Source organism: Sturnus vulgaris, chromosome Z, assembly GCF_052056855.1.
Source record: "Sturnus vulgaris isolate bStuVul1 chromosome Z, bStuVul1.hap1, whole genome shotgun sequence".
NCBI classification, from domain to species: Eukaryota; Metazoa; Chordata; class Aves; order Passeriformes; family Sturnidae; genus Sturnus; species Sturnus vulgaris.
Window position 1 is genome coordinate 27,577,111 of NC_142283.1, and position 20,103 is coordinate 27,597,213.

Sequence of the window (20,103 nt, forward strand, 5' to 3'; positions counted from 1 at the left end):
CTGTGCTGCCTCGTGTTGTCTGCTATTATGCTGAGTGCTCCAGAAAATTAGAGGTGAGAAAGTGAAATGAAGATACTACAGTGTAACATGTTCTATGGGTGTCTGTAAACCAGCAACTGAATGTTGAAAGTTTTGGGACAACATAGAGATGCTGGTTAGCAACTTTTTAATATCCTACTGACTTGTAATAGGATGAAGAATTGGATTTATTATATTACACATTTAATTATTAGCTTTTTTTAATTTAGCTCAGGCCACCAAATTTTCTTGCCCTTTAAACTGTTATGTACAGCTTCAGTCTGAAAGCGCCCAAGATTCCAATTAAGAATCAGATGCCTAATCTGAAGCTTAATATTTATTATTGAAAACCAGTCTTCCCAAGATACGGATCTCAGAGCAGTTCTTGTGAAGTTGCAATAAAATCAGAGAATTTGTGTCACAATGCAGGGAAGGTGACCTACAGAATTAATGTGGAATTGCTGTATGTTTAATGTGTTAGGGGTTTAATAGTATAAGACTCAATTAGCTTCTTTCAGTTACTACATGTACTTATTTATTTATTAGATTTTATTTACCCTTGAATGAGCAGGTATATTACAAAATCTACCACTCCAGTTGAACTGTCATCTTTGGCTATTTTTGAAAGGTTTTATAATAGTGAGGGTATTTTTGTTGAAATGAAAGTGATTGAGGTCAATAAATTTTCAACTGTTACGTTAGAGGAGTAAGACAAATTCTTTTCCACTCTTGAAAATGTGCAACATATAAAGCAGCACTAAAAGCAACTTCCACATTTGCAGTCTGTGTAGCACGCTGTTTAAATGATTGATGATTTCCCTCTACTTGGATATCTCTATAGAGGTAATAATTCGAGTGTAGTTGAAATAAATAAATAAAAACCTGAGCACTTTTAAGTATGCATAAATGACTGATGCATAGAAGACACAGATACACTGTCTATTCACATTATGTGGAGTGTTTTCCTGTCACTGCAAATTTCCTTAAATCCTATTGGTTTGATATCCTTATATTGTGTACATTTGAAAAATAAATTTTCTACTGAATAGCTTTTCTTTTGCTCAGGTGATAACTCTTACATTGCTTGCAATTAAGAGTTGTAATTAGGGTAATATTTTACCATTTGACTCGTGTGTTGTTTCACATAAATAGTGTTAAATGATTAAATTGTAAAGATGAAGATTACAGAAATTACCTGGAAGTACTTAAATTGCAGGTACTATAATTCCATTATGTTTAAAATGAGAGTGTTTATTAGGACTATGGGGGAAATAAAATAACAGAACAGTTTCAAAACAAGAAGTGTTAGCTTTCCCATGTAGCCACAGAAACCGCATGGTATATTGAGCATGTATTTTGGGCATGCCTCTAGCTGTATTTCAAATGGAGCCCTTTTAAACAAGATTTGCTGTTTGTGATGTGTTGTATGATAACTTTTTGCTGTGGATTATACTTTCCGAAGAGGTCCTTTCACTGTCTGAAGTGCAGCGAGGCTGTTTTGGAGGTCATGCATTGATGTTCAGGTAAAAGGAAAAGTCTTCTGTGTTGTTGGAAGACAGGTCTCACAAAGCATTTTATTGGTGTTTCAAAGTAATGTAGCTGCATGTTGCAGGAGAATGCATCTTGTCGCACTGCCTGAGAAGCATTGATGCTGCTAGAGGATAAGTTACTCCACGTGCAAGTTGGAAGTTAAATGGGAGGAATTCAGGGGCCTAGTTGTGTATTACCACCTGTCTGTGAGAGAGGTATTGCTGCAAATGATTTTAGCAGACAGTTTGACACAGTAATAGATTGTTTTGTCTTGGATGAAGACTTGAGGTGTGAAATGAAGTGATAGAGACACTTGGTTGACACAGGAACATTTTTTCTCTTTCTGAGAAAATTCTGATGAAATTCAGATTTTATGTGTACTGACTGATGAGATGATCTTGAGAGTTGTAGCTGGAAGGCCCCATTTCCTCAGATCAAAACATTACATTTTGAGATTCAGGTATCAATTAAGAGTATTAACTGTACTTAAAACTATGTTACACTGACTAGAAAAGAGAAATATTTATTTTTGAGTCCTGGTGGACTGTGGAAAGCAGTGCTTAAGTAATTTACAATTGTGTTTTTTCAGTAGAAGATATTGGACATAATTTCAATCACAAATAGATTCAGTAAATCAGTTTAATAAATAAGGACAATTTTTGTGGTACATTTTATTTGAAGAAAGTGCAGAAATAGTCTGCATTTATTGAATACTATTCAATGCTATTCAAGATTATGGGCAGATAAATCAAAATTTCTAGAAAATCTTGTCTGTATCTTTGCTGTTTGCAACCTGGTGCTTGTCCAAGGACATAAAAATGTGAACATTTAAAGTAATAATCTTGTAATGTCTCATTCAAACTATTTATATGAATAGAAACATAGCATATCTAAAGTTATTAGAAGTCCTGTTCTTTTGACTTTTGACGTGTGAAGGCAATTAATTTGTTATGATTTGTAAACAATCATAAATTGTGAATCAAAATTGATGAATGAATTATTTTTTATATGTCTATAAAAATTAGAAAGGTTTTAATATTCAAGAAAAGTTTAATCTGTTTCCAGCCTGAGGCAGTAAGTTGCAGGAGCATTAGCTCCAACAATTAATTTGTGTTTGATTTGTTCTGTTTAGAAGTACTTGTCCTTTACATTAATTTGGCATTTCAGTTTTACTGCTTTGAGGTGACAGATAGCTTAGGTGACCAGTGTAAACTAAAAAGACATAAAATAAATAAATATGAGAGAAGTATGTGTATATAAAAATGTGAAAACCTGTGAGCTCTATAAAGATTTGTGAATTTTAACTCTATTCATTAAAAAAAATGTGGTTATTATGTACTTTCTGTATTTTTCATTAATTTATCTTTTTGATGACCAGTTTTAAAGAACTCAAAAGTAGCAATTAATTAATTGTTTTTCTTAAATCTTCTCCAACAAAGTTTGTGTTGTTACTTTAATTTTGACAGTGTTTATTACTCCCTTTTGGATACATGTGGTGCTTTGTGTGCTAGTGTGGTATTTGTGATTTCATGCATGTGTATGGGCTTCCTGTAGATTCTATTTGTGTTGTAGTCATGGGTGCTGCAATGCATGTGAGTTTTTCTGGCTCTTTTTCCATCAGCATTCACTGCATAGGTTCCACCACTGGAAAACCTGCAGTAGGCAAGTTCTTCAGAGCTACATGTTACCCGTGTCTTCACTATACCACAGCTGTTCCCTACCTGGGTCTTTACAGGCAGTTTTCAGCTACAGGAAATGACAAAGGTGGTAGCTTGATAAGAAGTGCTGCCTTGGGACCAGTGGAAACTGGGGACAACTGTTCCTCACTGCCAGCAACCTAACAAAGAAAATGGAAAAAAAAGAAACATATCAGTTGTACTTGGACATTGTTATTTATTGAGATTAAAATGCAAGGCATTGGCTTTTTCCTAAAATAATCTATCTCAAATGATGCTTAGGTTTTTTGTTTCATATGAAACTATTAACATTAATGGGCTGTGATTTTGCTTGCTGTCTTAAATCATATAATGCAATATTATTATTATTATTATTATGTTTATTATTATGTTTATTATGATGCTTATTATGTTTATTTGTTTATTTGTTTATTTATTTGCCAGAGGGACATTAACATCATAGAGAAAATCTCCAGTGATAGACTCAGGGCATGGAATATTTTCAGATTAAAAAGTTCTGCGTAGATCATCCATCCTGATCTGCCCTATGCTATGTGTTTATTTTATTGGTTTTTAAGGGTAATTGTTATGGCTTCAGCTTATCCTACTTCAGCTGATAATGATGCCAGTGCACTCAACAAGGGTGGTCATACCTTTCTGTAGCTACTACTCAAACTGAACTCCTCAGAGCTGAATGAGTCATAGGGTGGTTTGGTTTGGGAGGGACCTTAAAGATCATCTAGTTCCACTTAACCTCTTCCACTAGATCAGGTTGCTCAGGGCCCCATCCAACCTGACCTGGAACACTTGAAGGAATAGGGCAGCCACAACTTCCCTGGGTGACAAATTTCAGTACCTCACCACTCTCATGGTGAAGAATTTCTTCCTCGTATCTAATCTAAATCTGTATAGTTAATTCAGCTGTCAGGACTTACTCTGTTCCTTGCTCTCAACCTGGTCTGAAGTGCAGTGAAGCTCTTACCTATAGCTGTGTAGGATTCAGCAACGACAAGGAAAGGAGAAGCTTTGCTGTGTTGGACAGGACCCAGGAATTCAAATTTTCTTCAGGGCCTGCTGTGGGCTCAACCTGTTTAATTCTTACATGCTTCTCCTAGAAAAATGAGTTAAATGGCATTGTCCAGCTTAATAAAACATTTAGTATCTTTTCCAAAGCCATAATGCTACAATTATTATTAACTTACTGCAGAGCACTTAGGATTTACCTGTCCATTGCAATTAAAAAAGTTTCCTCAGTGGCTAGTTATTTTTCTTCTCACAAAAAGCTATGTCTATTTGAAAAATTTCTGGATATTTCAGAAATAAAACCCCCACATATTTTCTCTAATTTTATTTTTTTCACCAAAATAAAACTTAATTTCTTTGCAAGGAAAATATTTTCATTTCAGAATTTATTTCCATTATCTGAAAAAGCAAGTGCTTTTTAAACAGTTAAGAAAAGATTAAAATTATGTTTGTTTTCCACGGCAAAAGTTTCAATAGAAATTAATGGCCTTTGATTTATTCCTGCTCAGCGTCAATAACGTCAGGCTTCTAAATCTTAATAAGTTGTATAAACTGATTTCTTTGCATTTCCAGAGAAATGCTTTAAGCAACAGTTGTGTTCACAGGTAAAACTTCCACAACCTACATGAACAGAATGTCTCTTTTAGTTAATGGTTAGGAATCTGTCTTGAATACTTTGGCTCCTAGCAATGCCAAGGTTTTTTCAGATTGTTTAGGTAAATGGATAGGGAAACTGAGATTTGGCTTTTTAAAAGAATGAAGATATAACTTTTTTTTCCTACTTCATGTATGTCATTATCAAACCAAAGAACTATTTATTACTGCTGTGAAAGGAACAAACAGTGATAACTGTAAAGATTTTGTAATAGATTCATGTCATCAGAGAAGTCTCATGCAGGTTTTCGCTTTTGTGGCTTCACCTGTGAGTAAAATAGTAGTATTCCAAAAAATTGGAATACTTTATTATTAAAAAATTATAAATAAATATTCAAATATCAGTCAGAATTGAAATAACTATCCATAATGGCACATTTATTTACTTTCATTTTTAATCTAGTTCTTTCTGTGTTTTTCTGTCTTTTCTTTCTTGCAACTTTACGTAATGCATTGTCTCCAGAAATGAGACACTGATAACACCCAGAAGAGTATGCCTGGGTGGGTACAGGGCTGCTGCTTATCTGGATTTCAGTCTTGTATGTATCTGTTGCTGGAGTGTACATGTTGCTGCTTCAGTTGTAGTGGTGATTAAATGTGAATTGCCCTATTTGAGACTGTTGGCCTCCTTTTCTGTATTGCAGAGAAAAGGTAATAAAAATGCTCTATTTTATTTTCAGACAATGCTAATGAGGAAGAGTTGGAAAAGATCAAGTAAGGTAACTTTGTAACTTTTAGCATGTGGTCTTCTAGCTTTTGGTGTTGTTTTTTGTTTTTGTTTTTTTTTCTAGAACAACTGTGATTTGTTGCCAAGCATGCCATTTAGGACTGGAAGCCTCTGGCACATGATTGTGTTTTAATATCAGTGTTTTTTGCTTCATTAAATAAAAATCATGGTACAATTCAGCCTTCAATATAATCATAAAACCTTTCAGCTTTGTCACAGCACTTTAACCTATCATGAAGTCATCTGGTAACTTCTTGTACATGGCCAACATGTCTTGATTCCTTTTCTAAAGCCTTTAATTTCTCAAGTGTAAACAATTTCCTTTGTTAATGTGAACAAAGAATTCATATTAAAGAATATCTTTCATTTCCCTGTTACTTATTTCTCATACTGATTCATGTTTTTGTGTGCCAAGTTTTCACGTAGAAGCCTCTTGGAGACAAATTTCCCCTATCAGTGATTGTTCACAGGTGACAGTCATAGCCAGGGTTCACAAAACCATAGTGGACTCCACTTTATAGAGCTCTTTAGAGCTGTGCAAGCTTTCCCCTCTTGGGAGTTATGGAAGTGATAAAAAAGGAGCAGTGCATGCTGTTTTCTAGAAGGGAAAGAATGAGAGTTTGACTGTAGTGGAATACAACCAATTTTTACCTTTTTTCTCCTCTATTGTTAAAACGAGTGTATTTACTGCCTAAAGCAAGTGAATTAAAATTTTTCAGAGATTTGAGCTAGTGAGGTCGATAGAAGTTACCATGTAAAGGTGTTAAAATGTGAAAAAAACCCAGAATAGCTATGTGTTATATAATAAATATAACTTATTTTATTAAGTTATTTACTCTTCTAGCATATTGATGCACAACTTTAAATAGGAGTTTATTAATAAATAGTGTTTATTAATATGGTGCTCATTTGACAAATATTTGCACATTTTAAGACGCATTTGTATTTTTAACCTTAAAACATAAAAGAGAGCAGTGTTCATAATTCTTGGGTTATGGGCAGGTTTTTCACACAGTCTGCTTCTGGAATGCAGGACAATACTCAGTCTGTTTCCTTCATGAAATCTGTGAAGCTAAGATACTCAGTGAAGTGATAATATGTAGTTTTTTGATTCTCATGTGGTTCATGTAACTTCCTGAAATATCTAAGATACTCAAACTGAAGAGATAAAGAAGAGCTGTGAGAATGTTGAGGGGGTAGAGCTGGTTTGCATCCTGAAAGTGATGTGTTAACTCCTGATATGCTGACTATATTGGTTAACAGTTTGTCCCCATTGCAAACGGACAAAACTGTGAGCTTCAATAATCCTGAATGAACAGCACAGTGTGAGAGTTGGGAATTCTTTAAAGAACTTCAAGTGAGTTATTTATCTTCGTTGTGCTTTATTACATTCGTTGGATAACATTTCATTCAGTAGTTGGCATTTTTGCAAGCTGGGATATCAGAATATTTGGCAAAAAGTGAGTGAATGGTTTAAATACCACATTTTTTCTATGGTTATCTTAGATGAAGTAATATTTTAACCTAGAGGTGTAATGCGTGTACAATGTCTTAGATTGTGTTTATGATTTATATTCAGAAGTTTGTCAGTTAAAACACAGGAGATAATTTGCCTTCTTGGTCTGTTCCAGTATTCCAAATCTTTGATCTGCTCTCAGCAAAACAAATTTAAAAATCTTCTGTTTACAAAGAATTCGTTCAAAAGATGTGCTGTTCTCTGGGGTGCAGAGTAATCAATATTAAATAAGACTCTTATTTCATTTGCAGATTAGAAAAAGGTGTCTAAAAGTAGGTGCATAACCTCATTAGGTGATAGAGAAAGTGCCCTTTTTGAGATTGTTCTTCTTCAGGAACTGTTTGTCTTATGCTTCCAAGAGCTGAGAAAAAAGAATATTGCAAATTTTTTAAGATACCATTATAAAATTCCCCAAACCCAATTTTGTATCTGTCTAGAGATTTTATGTACGCCTCTAATGAATTAATTTGTTTTTACGTGTTATGGCACTGTTCTTCACTTTTTAAAGTTTGTCCTTGAATCCTACCTTTTTTGAAACACAGATAGCTTGAAATTAAGGTGTAACAATGCAGATTACTATGGCGTTGGTTGTGTTCATGCGCTGCATGTCTAGCTCAGGTTTTCCTATGTGACTATAACTATTTAAACAAAGCTATTTCAGTGTAGGCAATGCCTTTTAGCCAAAGCATACAGAGAGAGAGCTCTGTCAGAAATGGCCATTTCACTGAGAATTGTTTTCTTCTGAATAAGCATCTACTTTTTTGTTTTCATATCTGTGGGAGGATTGCTATTAAGTTGAGTTTGAACATGATCAGACCCCATGTTAAACCTCTTATATTAATGACTCATTAAGGAAACACCAGGAAAACTTTTTAAATGCTTTCGTTTAAGGACCAACTGATTAAACAAGTGGTTTAGCAGTTTTAACCAACATATTAGGGGAAAAATACATGTAAGATTTATCTGCTATACCCTCTCAAGTAACATCATCTCAGTGAAATCTGGAGGAAAAGATATGTCACCTTTTCTTCTCTTATATCCTCTCTTCTATTTCATATTATCAATAGTAGTTTAGAACTGAGACCGCTAGAAAGTATTAAAATATAGTGATACTCTTTAATTTATACAATTAATATGTGATGATGTTCTCAGAGTGACACTGATCAATTAGAACCAAATGTTCATTCTTAGAAATTAAGACAAATTAGTATCTTTTGCAACAGGTTATGTATAAACTAAGATTAAAAATACATTGTCATCCCAAAATCATGGAATTACAGTGTGATTTGGTTTGGAAGGGACTTTAAAGACCATCTAGTTCAACCTCCTTGCAGGGGCACATCCCATTAGACCAGGTTGCTCAGAGCCCCATCCAATATGATCTTGTACACTTCCAGGGGTGGGGCATCCACAGCTTTTTTGCACAACCTATTCCAAGACCTCTCCACCTTCACAGTCAAAAAATTCGTCCTAATACTCAGTCTCAAGCTACCTTCAAACACCCGTTTGAAGCCATTCCTCCTTGTCATATCACTCCATCCTCCTGTCAAAAGTTTCTCTTCAATTCTCTTGTAGCCCTTTTGGGTACTGGAAAGGGCTCTAAGGTCTCTCCAGATGCTTCTCCATGCTGAACAACCTCAACTCTACCAATCTGTTTTCAAAGGGCAGGTACTCCAACCCTCTGAGCATCTTTGTGACTTCCTCTGGACCCAGTCCAATAGGTCCATGTCCTTAAATTGAGAATCTCAGAGCTGGATGCAGTACTTCAGCTGGGGTCACAACAGAGTACAGGATGAGAATCACCTTCTTTGACCTGCTGACCACACTTCCCTCGATGTAGCCCAGAAGATCATCTGTGTCCTGGGCTCCAGCAACATATGAGAAGATCATGTTGATCTGCTTATCCACAACACCCCCAATACCTTCTCCTCAGGGCTGCTCTCATTCCATTCTCTGCCCAGCCTGAATTTGTGCTTGCCTTAGTCCTGACCAAGGTGCAGAATGTTGCACTTTGCCTTGTTGAACTCCATGAGATTTGCATGGGCCCCCTCAGTCAAAACTGAGAAACTACTTCTGATTAGTTGCAATTTGGGATAAGAGTGTACTTACTGCATAAAGCAAGTGAATTAAAGTGTTTTTTTCTTTGCATTTAGGTAACTATATTTCCTTTAATTCTGCCTTAGAAACTTTTGCACATCCTTTTTAACAGAAAACTAGAACATTTTTAAACAAGAATGAATTGTTAAATGAGTGGCTTTCAGCTCCAAACTGCTGACTGTTTTTCAAATTTCTTTTACAAGCTTTTCCAAAAGTATCTGTGTTCCAGCTGCACAAACTAAAGTGCCAAAACGTATGGCCTTGAAAATGGATGGTTTTATGCCCAACTCAAAATACTTAGTTTCTGTGGCTCCTGATTTGCATTTTCCTAATATGAAAAGCATTTTTTTCTGTTTTAAAATTGAAACAAAATGCTTTTCTACTGGAATGAGAATAAAATTGGAAATAGCAAATCATGGTATAAGTATTGCAAGGACAAACATAAGCGTAGAGTTGTATGACATTTCTAATTTGAAGGAATTTACAGTTGGTTCAATCTTTCAACCAGAATCTCTGAGCCAAAACTCTCAGGAATTTCAGAATACAAGGTAGAATTACTGCATTTTGAGTTCTTTGAAGGATCTTTTAATACTGACAAAACCACTTGTGTTTTATAAGCCATGAGGTTTTATATGTCAGTTTAGCAACTGTAAATAGTGCTTGAAGGAAAGCGACTAAATAATGGAATAGAAATAAAAACCAGTCAGAATAGATATGCCTGTTTGGTAAACATCTAATTATAAAAATTATGTAAATATTTGGTGAAGCTTGCATTTGCATTAATTTTATGTAAATATTTGGTGAGGCTTATATTTGCACTAATTGTAAGTGAGTGGTAACAGCTGATCCAGCTAAGAACTAAAACAGCAGAGTAGCATTTTGTCATGGGGATTTCATGGGGGTCCATGTCAGCTTTAGGACTGTGGTGACGTTGGTTATCCCAGACAGTAACAGGATCATCAGAAAACCTGTTGACTTTCACATGTTGCAGCCGACAATTTCCAAGTGGAATTATTGGAACAAAGAACGGGGGCAGTTAGAACTATGCTGGCACAGACTCTCTGCAAAGTGCTTCTGCACACTGCTGCCCCGTACAAATGTTTTCACCCTTGTTACAAAAAATTCAATTCACAGAGAGTGCTATAGTCCACATCCTACTACACCTGAGCTGCATCTTTCAAGTACACTTAAGTAGAATGCCAAATTACTCAATTTAGAAAACCACAAAAATATGTGAAACACTGCAAAAGTACGAGCTCTTACTCCAAGCATTGTGTGTCAGAACAGCATTGCTCTACAGTAGCAGTATCAGCTTGTTAGTGCAAACTCCAGAAACCAGATTTAACATGGCAGTTAAAATGCCCAGGATGTAGGGCAGTGTAAATTTCTCAACTGTAGAAATTTTTATTAGTTTCACCTAGAATTAAAATAGCCTAAAATCTAAAATTTAGTTGATAAAAAGTTAAGGAAAGCATTCTTTCATATTGCAATAATTATCAGTAGCAATCAGTTTAGAAAACTTTCTTAGTTACAGTGAGCAAAAAATAAGGAATCATCATGATCCCATTGAAGGCATTTCAGTGTCTATAATACTGATGAATTCTACAAGGTCATACTTTGTTTCATTTCTAATATAGGAAAAGCATTAAAAATGCATGTGACTGTCCCTTGATTTTTTTCATTGTTTTGTACATAGAACTAGCAATTGTATCTAGTGAAATTCTCAATCTTTATGTTGTTTATCCAAGCTCTGCGAGCATCCTAGAAACCAGGGGATAGGAATTCTGTTTACAATGAATTTGCAGCAGTAATTTGCAACACTGACTTTGAATCACTTTGCTGTATTTTTACGTATGTGCTCTGTTAAGTGGTGGAGAGATGTATATTTCTCTTTTATATATTTTCACTAATTTCTTGATTGATTTTTTTTAAGCTTTGAAACCAAGTTATTTTTTGCATAGAAGTGCCTCTGCAGGACATATAAGTGCATTATTGATTAGTTTCTTAAAAAAATTAATAAGTTTATGGGTAGACTGTTCTGTTTCTGTCCATTGTGTTCCAGGACTCAGAGGAGCAATGTGTCCTAGGGGAGTGTGTAATAAGGAGATTTAATAAAAGCAGAGTGTTTGCACAAGCACATGCCAGTGAGAGAGGTGGTACTTTGCAGGGCATGAGGGCTGATCAATCAAGAAATGAAGTTGGACTGGGACAGTGCAGAGTTGGACAGTGTGTGGGGTTTCTCCAATCTGCTTTGGACTCAAGTTTCAGAGGACCCTTAGTCATCCGAAGAGAAACAAAAATATGAGGGGGTTTTCAAAAATACTGACAAAGTGCATCTCTTCTTTTGACAAAAATAACAATAGCTTATCATCAATGTGGTATTGATTATCCTGGGATCAATGCCCAGGTTCTGACTAAGCCTAGTTGGTTTTCCATCCCTTAATGTTATCTAGAAATACCTGAATGCATGCAGAATATTAAGTCATGTTTATTAGATCATCTTTTAGCTCTGACATTTGGCTAGCTGTATTAATCACATCTAGCAGAGGGTGCAGTTCTGTCAAGATTCTTTCCTGTTGATGCCCCTAGCCCGCCCACTACATCACATTTACACAGTATAGGTGGAACACAAATAAAAACTGTGTTTTTCACATAAGAAAATGCTGGGTTTGTATGCTGTTTTTAAGCATTAAAGCAGTGTGTGGATATGAAAATATGTGGGTTTTTCTTTCGCAGGTAGCTTTGAGCATCCTTTAGCTTGAAAGACTCCTTTTAAGAAGTCAAATTTAAATTTCCTTTTGGAAAAATAGAAAGGGAGAAAACTTCATTGCATGCAGGCTGCATCTTAGGCACCCTCTCTTTGGGGGTTTAGAACATGTCAGGTGTGAGTCACCATGCCTGTATCCTGCACAAAAATGTGAGTACTGTAAATAATAGTCACATATTAATGATGGTTGTGGACTGATCTTGCTTCTTTTGAAATTGTGGCATTATATATTAAGTTTGTAGTTTCCCACCTATTTACAGTCAAATGAAAAGCTGTTCAGTTTCTTCTTTTTTTTTTTTTCTGTTTGTGGCACAAGAGTGAATCTAGGCTGCAATACTCACTACATGCTTTCTGAGGGAAACAAGCTGCTTAAGAATAAAACTTGAGGAACTTGAGTCCTTCATAGGAGAAATTGAGGAAGATACACCCTCACTTCTTTGTTTTATTCTCATGGTTAACTCTTCTGAATTTGTATCTCACCGTGGGCTGGATTTTACAGGTTTCTAAGATACCTGGAAATGTACCTAGAAATGTGCCTGTCTCACACTGTAAAATTAAATTCGTAAGGAAAGAACTTTAAAATGTGAAATCAGGCTTACTTTCCCATTTTTTCAGCTACCAGCTTTTTGTCAAATTTGACTTAATCTGAACATTCTTTTTTTGTTTGTTTTTCTTTCTACAATAAGCATTATATGAAAAAAAGAAGTTATGTCAATAAATTATCCATAATTTCTGGGAATAAGTGTGATTGTGACTGGAAGAAAAGTTTGTAGAATTCCCTTCAGTCTTGCTTAGTAACAAGAAAAGTGCCAGCTGGAAGTTACTCTTGCTGGAGAAGGCCACATAGCTGATGCCTTTCATGTCCAGGAAATCTCAATAGCTTGAGCTCCCATGAGCAGTACCCTGAGTCTTTCAGTACCTCTCCCTTTTACTGTTCCATGCATCTGTGTGTTACCAATAAAGACGGAAATGAACACTGCTGTGGTACCTTGAGGAAGAAACAGCCACAACCAATCAATACCTCTTTTTAGCAGTTGTCTGCTTTTCTTCCAGCATGGCAAGACATAGTCTCTGCAGCTTCACTGTCAGTCAAGGTGCTTCTGGGCTCTGCATTTGATTGTCATTGACTGCAAGATACTGCTCTGACCTGAGAGGGCTTCCTCCAGCAACATGTGAACACTTGTTCTTCAGTCTCCTGCCTGACTTGTAAATTCCTGTCTGACCTGTCGGTCGTTTTACACCCAGCTCTTCGTCATCTAGATCTTGCCTTGCTACCTTGTATGGAAATTACCCCCACTGATGAAACTCCTGGTCAGAAAAAATCACCTTGCTTGATGATGGGGCAGATGCTTTAGTGCAGCAAATTATTGTAAGAACTGCTGAATATACGGAATTTAGATCAGGTATACTCTCTAAATTTTTCACTGTCTCACTGATGAAGAAGTAGAGAGCTATGCATTGTGCTTAAGATTTACTTCAAAAGAGTTGTAAATGCAAATTCATGGTTGAATCTTGGAAATCATATGGATTCCCATTCAGCTCTTATAACACCCCCAAGAACTGTATATTCTTTTCAGAAGAAGTCTCAACCACTGCTTACATCCCAGTATAAAATATCTTCCTAAACATGGCAGGTTTTCTTTCTGTCTCTTTCATCATCTTGTGTTCAAGGCAGAGTCTGTGTTGGTTATTTATTATCCAGGCTTTCTTTGGCTCTAAGCCTTTCAAGAAACTGGAACAAAAAAAAAATTATCACTTCTTCACAAGTCAAATCTTTGGCGATGTTGACAGTATGCCTCAACGAGAGGCGTATTTGTGCTGACAAAAAGCTTGAAGTTTACATAATGCTCCCAAGTTGTAAATGATATCTCTTCTGGCAACTGATTTTCTCAATTCTGCCCTATTTTTTGTAATGTCTGTTTTCTGATGTCCCACTGCTGCTTCATTTTGCAGGTTAAGTTCAAGATTATTCCACACGCAGTTCCTTGTTCGCCTTTGTAGAAACAGGAAGTTTATGAGAAGTTTCTCTGCAGTCAAATCCTTCACTTCAGGAAGAGAAACCTTTAATAAGTGTAGTGAAATATTTTGGGAATAACCATATTACTTGGAATAAATAACCGTTAGAAAACACAAATGCATGCCAAAAACTTACCTGAAACACTGCAAAAAGTATGTTAATCAGATTTGCTCCAAGCCCAGTGGCCATAGTTTTCATGTCTTCTCTCTGGAGGCTGGGTGGGTGTGATTACAATCTCTGTCTCTAGGTAATAAAGTAAAACCCGTGTCCGGGGCACCTGCACAGCTGTAGCCATCCAGCTGAGTTTACCATCTAAAAGACTCAAACCAAACCTGCACTGAAACCCTCTCACAAAGATAGTGGAGGACTGCAAGGGATGAAGCCAGGCATGCAAGACCTGCATTTTTGAAGGGTTGCTGAGCCTTTGTTGCTCAAACCACATTGCATAATAAAGTTACAGCAGTATGTACAAGCAGACTTGCTTTTTTTGATTCCTAGAGGAAACAATTTGCAAGTTTAAATAGTGTTTAGCTATCTAGTGTTGTGATTATAGATAAGGTAGCCTTGAATGAATAAAGTTTCAGAACAGAAGGGAGAGCCTTTACCAACATTGTTTCTCACATGCACCCAAGACACATTAGCCTTCCTCAGGAGTGTAAAGGTGATTCCCCACTTCTGGTATCTTGTACCCGTTTGTAGCTCAGAGCAAATTGGAAATGATCTTAAGTTACTCAAGTTTATATGCTGCTGCTCTCAAATCCCCAGTGGAGTTGACAAAAGCTGTAGTTGTCTGGTTTGTGTATGTGAATCTTATTTTAACCCCCAAAATCAGTGGCTGGGAGTTCACGAGTCCACAAGTCTCTACACAATTCTGAACAGAGGTTCTGTTGTTTTCAAACTTTTTAACTTATGTGCTAGTACTTAATTCATGTTTCTGAGAGTACCACATCATTTTAGAGGCAGAGATAGAGGAGTTTATTGAATTATTTCTCCTTGATCCATGTTTCTTATGGTGGGTTTATAGTATGTTATTCTAAGAGAAGTTTATATTCCAACTGGGGTTTAATCTTTATAAGCATACAGTTTGTTCAAGTTCATTCAATCATATGCTACTAATAGAAGAGACTTGCTAACATTTATTTTTATTCTATCAGCAGAGGAAGAAGTGAAGCAGAAAAAACACACATTTAAAGAAATTAACATTTCCTTGAGCTGCATTTTTTCTGTTTTCTTCTGCAAAAGCAGCATATGGCATTACCTGAATAATTGTCACTATTTTATTACTCTCCAAGTAATTGTTTGCAATATAGTTTACATATGTACTGTCAAAAGCTTCAAAATGGCTTAAGGTGGTTATTTTCCATTCATAGTTACATGAAATAGAACATGAAAAAGCAGGGGAAAATTTTGGAATTGTGTTAACTAAATCTGTGCTTTTGTTTCCCTAAAGTTTCAGACCCAGAGCTTACGTCTCTCAGACCTGCACAGAAAGTCTCAGTTATGGAGAGGGATAGTTAGTGTTACCTTAATAGAAGGTTGTGAACTTAAGGCAATGGATGCAAATGGGCTCAGTGATCCTTACGTGAAGTTTCGTTTGGGGCATCAGAAGTACAAGAGCAAGGTAATTTTAGCTGTGACTGAACATTTTTTTAAAATGCTCTGTTCCTGTTTGGTGTTTTTTAGCTTGCATGACTTTCAATGGTAATGGAGATTTATTGTTGTAATGATTATTTGTCAGAGCACCTGGAGCTTTGTTTAAATGTTCTTTTTGTTTCATTATAAACAAAAGTAGTGTTAGGTGGGAAAAAATGTAATGCTGAAAAATGGGTTTACAGGGGAACACACCTAATGTTCTATAGAGACTGTGTTGGCTTTTATTTACTGTTAGGGGTCATTCATGGCAGGGAAGAGAAGCAGTGATTCTGACAAGGTCTTCCTGGCTTGATGCTGAGTGCCTCTTTGACTCTTTGCATTGTCTTATTCTCAAACCGTGTCATGCTTATAAGCTCCTTTTCCTCTTCATGTCCTTAGCAACAAGTTTCATTAAAGTTTTCTTCATGTATGAGCTTCACAGGTAGAGATGATTGATCTGGGATATAATTATTGTGAAGACTTGTTTGGCTTTGGGGTTTTTTTGTTGGTTTTTTTTGTTTGTTTGTTTGGTTGGTTGGTTGGGTTTTTTTGCTTGGCTTTGTTGCAATTTTTTTTTTCATTTGGTCCCTGCCATTTTGAAAATTGCTGTTTAGGGGAGATGCTGCGACTGCCGATGATGCACATGACCTTCCTCTCTTGATGGCCATGACAGTCACTGTGGTTTTCACATCCAGATGAAGGGTAAATTGAGGAGGAAGGCACGAAAATTTACTTGTCATATTTGTAGACCCCTGCATTGGAGCCTCTTAATTTGAAATTATAAGAAATCAAATTTCATGCTTCTGTGAAATAAAAAAATGTTCATAATCCTTTCTGAATTTTCTTTTTTTTCAAGGTAGTGGAACTGGTGGTTGTATGAGGTAGTGTTTGCTAAATAGGGAAGATATTAGGGGTCTTCTGTTCTGGCTCAAGACAGTGAATACTGCTTTTGCATTATGGTAGAAAATTCTGCAAACTTCTGTTCTTCACAGTGTGGTAAGAAATATATGGACTCAAACCTTTTGAAGTAAGAAGTAACTGGACTGAAAATGTTGAAAAAAACTGCTTTCATCAGAGTTTCAAAGGAAAGGAAGTGAAATACAGTTTTAGAAGTGAACTAATTTTATTCCATAGAAAGTAAACCACAGTATCATGTTTCTCCCAATATTATTGCAGCTGGGATAAAAGGACATGATACAGTTGCTTGTTTAAGTATTTACAGTCACCATCTATATGTCGTTGCAGGTGCTTTGTTTACTTTTGGGCTCAGAAACATAACTTTATAGCTAACTGTCACTTCACAGAGGACATAATTTTTCTACAGAGAAATGGCTCCATTCCCAGGAAGAATGCTTTGTTCAGGAGGCTTTTGAAGGTGACAGGATTTTGGAGGTTGCTGTTACATCAGAGAGGCGTGAGGGAACTGGCTAGTAGTCTTTCCTAATTACCATTTTTTAATTCTCACTGCTTGAGATATTGATACTCCAGACAGAAAAAGTTTCCTGAACAGACTCTGATGATCAAATTTACAAATATAGGAAAATGTATGCCTACGCAATGTAAATTATTTTCTTTTTGTTCTCCCTCTAGATTGTTCCAAAAACTTTGAATCCTCAGTGGAGGGAGCAGTTTGACTTTCATCTCTATGAAGAACGAGGTGGAATTATTGATATTACCGTGTGGGACAAAGATGTTGGCAAAAAGGATGATTTCATTGGCAGGTTTGTGCAATTCTAGCCTTCTTGGTCTGTGGGGATGAGAGAGCTCCATGAGAGAGGATGATTAAAATGAGCCTTGTCATTGAAACTGTTTCTTATGACCATTTGTCCTTGGTTTCTTGTTTGCGTTTTCTTATTTTTAAGTTCAGAGGGGATTTTCTGCAATGTTCCAGTACAATTTGATGCATTGGTGTAATTCTTCATATTGATGATGTAATATATAATGAAAATACTGGTCAATAAAAATTGACCAGTAGGTGGCAGCTTTTACCAATTGATAGACCGAGGTTTTCAAAAATAAAAAATCCTCTCAGGTTGTTCAGAGCAATTACCAAGGTGCAAGAGGTTCCATGCAGCAACATCCAGCTTGGAGGAGAAACAACTCTTAACCTGATGTGTAAAACCAAATTTATGTACCAATCTTTTTGGTAAATGAAAACAGAGTTGAAGGACTATACACATATTTTGGGACAAAGAATAATTCATCTAATTCATATTCAGGAGTATGAATGTGTCTCGGTATTCAAGAAATAGCTTATATTTGTATGGCTATGCTCCATTTTACAGAATACGAGGTGGCACTAACTGTTAGCTAATAGGGGGGAAAAAACATCTTGTGCTTATAGGTACTACAAAGTAGGTGCTGTTTGGAAAGCTCAGATATTTGTTTGCTTCATATTTTCCTTGATATCCATGCAGTCGTCATAATAATAATAATTGGTAATCATTAATCCTATATATTTTGATTGTTTTTATTGGAGGTGCTTTCACTATCACTTTCACATGTTATTATATGGTAACTATCAATATTTTTCTGAAGTAATGTACTAATTTAGTCCTATGTCAACATGTTATATACCTTGGGAAATTGTTGCAGTTTTCTTTTTCATTCTAGCCTTCTTAGGAAAATATGGTGAGATTCAAAGTTTCCATGAGTAATTTTTCAGAACATCATAATCCAAGCACCACTTGCTGAAACCTTGCTGCTCGTGATTTTTTTGATCCCTCTGTCAGTGTACATATAATCCATCTTCAGTTTGTCCTTGCAGACACTCTCACATTTCACCTTCTGTTAGTACCTTATCTCTGGTAAGGTAACCTGCAAAAAAATTCTTCTCCAACATTTCCATGAAAAACTGTCATTTGTCGAGCTCTGAATACAAATCTGAATACGAAAATAGGTCTTAATATTCCCCCTCCCTCATATTCTTTTCCAGTCACTGCAGATAAAAATCACCAGCACCTGACAGCTCCATTTAATGCTGACCTCTCTTTCCCAGTTTCTCCTTTCAAGGCTGTTCCTAAAAGCTGGAAATATTTTGGTGCACAAAATACAGACTTGCTCTGTGTGTGTGTTATGGTAAGTGTGTATCAGTTTTTAAAAGCACAACTGAGTCGTGCTCCATGACTAAGGCTCTATGGCTTTCAAGACACACATAATAAATCGAATATTTTGATTCAGGTTCCAGAAGAAGTGATAATGTAGCTGTGGGTGGGAAACAAAAGACTTCCTGGTAGCATTCTATCATTGCTCAAGAATGGAGGGTGATACATTTAATCTAGTTGTTATGTTCCTGCTTGCTTGAATAATGTGCAAGCAGCAGCTGTAATGTTATATAAGAATATTTTTGTTAAATGCAAATGGAAACAACTGTTTCTTGAAGATGTCCTGCCTGGCTAAAATATGTATAGGGAGAAGGCACGCTAGATTGAAGAGCTGACCATTTCCCAGGTAGTAGGTAGAAGGGAAAAATTCCAGGACCTTTCTGGGAAATAGCAGAAAAAACCTTTTATTTTCCTATGCTAAGCTCAGTTACTTGCAATTCTATTCTAAACCAGCATGCTGTAAACTATCCTGGAATGATGCCATGTCTAACCTGCACTTTTGTGAACTAAAAGAAGTGGGAAAGTGTGAGCTTTGTATTTATTATTGTCCTTGTTAGGCTGGAGCATGGTAAGAGCAGGTGAAAGCTGGGAATGTCACACGGTTGCAAGGATTGCAGGGGGTTGGGCTTGCAATCCATTTCTGAGGGCAGGAAAATACAGGAAAGATGTTCAAGAAGGTTGAGGACATGGAAGTGAGATTCTGGTTGTGGGGTGGGAAAGATGGAAATGGGAGAGGTGGCTTGTAAGATCCCCCTGCAAGAGGGAGGAAGATCTTCCTTGTGCGAGCGAGGAAGGTGTTAAGAGGGTCAGTGACAGCATGGCATCCTAGTTCAGAAAAGTGAAAGGAGACGTCTGTCACAGAAGTAGCATACAGCTCTGTCTTCATCTTGATGCCCAGGCATGTTCAGTATGGCAGTGTCGAAATGCTGACTGGTTGATTTCCATTCTTAACTTGGAGCATTTTGTGTTTATAAAATACATTTGAATTTCAGTTTTGTGCATTCTCCATGAGAGTTTAAAGGTGGCAGCACCTTGTGAACTTCCATCTCAAAATATTCTAAAAAACCCCAAACTCCAGAACCAATTCAGTATTTCAAAAGCCTGGGAAAAGATCTCATACAAGAGATTGGAGGAAAATATATTTCCAGTCATGTGCTGATTTGTATGAGAAAACACTATTCTTTACTAGAACTGAGCTGCATTTTATAGGAAATAAATTCTGCCATACATCTGAATATAGTTTTAAAAAAAGAAAACAATCAACATTCCAAGACCAAAAAAGGAGGTCTAGAAGTTCTTTTTATGGAAAGCACCAGGTGCTGGAGCCACATGGGCCGCCTTC

General features: G+C 36.3%; 1 protein-coding gene across 6 annotated transcripts in view; it reads left to right on the forward strand.

The window, feature by feature from the left end:
• The window catches only part of MCTP1 (multiple C2 and transmembrane domain containing 1), a 222,866-nt gene that overhangs the window by 73,874 nt on the left and 128,889 nt on the right, over positions 1-20,103 (forward strand). For all 6 annotated transcript variants that reach the window (XR_015799421.1, XR_015799420.1, XR_015799422.1 and 3 more), the window contains exons 6-8: positions 5,582-5,620; positions 15,476-15,646; positions 17,248-17,378. Coding sequence is in view for 3 of the 6 variants with exons in the window: in XM_088156371.1 (XP_088012497.1) it covers positions 5,582-5,620; positions 15,476-15,646; positions 17,248-17,378 (341 nt within the window). In the remaining 3 variants the exon portion in view is untranslated. The remainder of the gene's footprint in view (positions 1-5,581; positions 5,621-15,475; positions 15,647-17,247; positions 17,379-20,103) is intronic.